Here is a 579-nt window from a genome sequence, read left to right as displayed (position 1 = left end):
AATAGACAGGCATAAAGATTTATAATAAGTGTCTCTCAGTGCTTACTGAAAATGATGAGTGATGAAGTAACATTTCTGTTTTTTTCTTGTTTTCCAATTAATGACATCAGATCATGTGTTTGTCAAAATCTTAAGTGTTATTTATCTGAAATGCCATACACATGAATATGTTACTATGCACTAACCTGTTATGAACAGATGAGTGTCCAGCAGTTTGCAGTTCTGTTCTCTCTCCAGCTTGTTGGGCTTGTCGGTAGGTGGTGCGTGAGCTCCCTCCCAGTACACCCTGCAGGGGCAGCGACGACGGGCGTAGAGCCCGTCAGGGGCCATCCAGAGTGTAACGCCACGCTCCAGAGATGCCCCTTCAGCATGAGGGAGTTCAACCAGTTCTGGGGCCCCAGGTGAAGCGTAGGCCTGTCCCTCTCTGCTAGGGCCCAGCTGACAGCCCTCTGGACTACTCACTGTTACCTCTCGCACCAGAGTGTCCCGGTAAAACACCACCACATGTAAGCGGTAATCTAACGGAGAGGGATATCAAATGAAATAAACGCTTAGATTACCTGCCATCATCTAACGCTC

At 47.5% G+C, this 579-nt stretch overlaps 1 protein-coding gene across 1 annotated transcript in view; it reads right to left on the bottom strand.

The window, feature by feature from the left end:
• LOC107578972 (interferon regulatory factor 4-like) overlaps positions 1-579 on the bottom strand; it is a 4,102-nt gene that overhangs the window by 1,402 nt on the left and 2,121 nt on the right. The window contains exon 4 of the mRNA XM_016264865.1: positions 186-518. Coding sequence (XP_016120351.1) covers positions 186-518 — 333 coding nt within the window. The remainder of the gene's footprint in view (positions 1-185; positions 519-579) is intronic.

The sequence above is a fragment of the Sinocyclocheilus grahami genome, unplaced genomic scaffold (genome assembly GCF_001515645.1).
Source record: "Sinocyclocheilus grahami isolate Dianchi unplaced genomic scaffold, SAMN03320097.WGS_v1.1 scaffold13228.1, whole genome shotgun sequence".
NCBI classification, from domain to species: Eukaryota; Metazoa; Chordata; class Actinopteri; order Cypriniformes; family Cyprinidae; genus Sinocyclocheilus; species Sinocyclocheilus grahami.
Note: the sequence above shows the minus strand (reverse complement) of the source record. Positions and strands in the feature narration are given on the sequence as shown.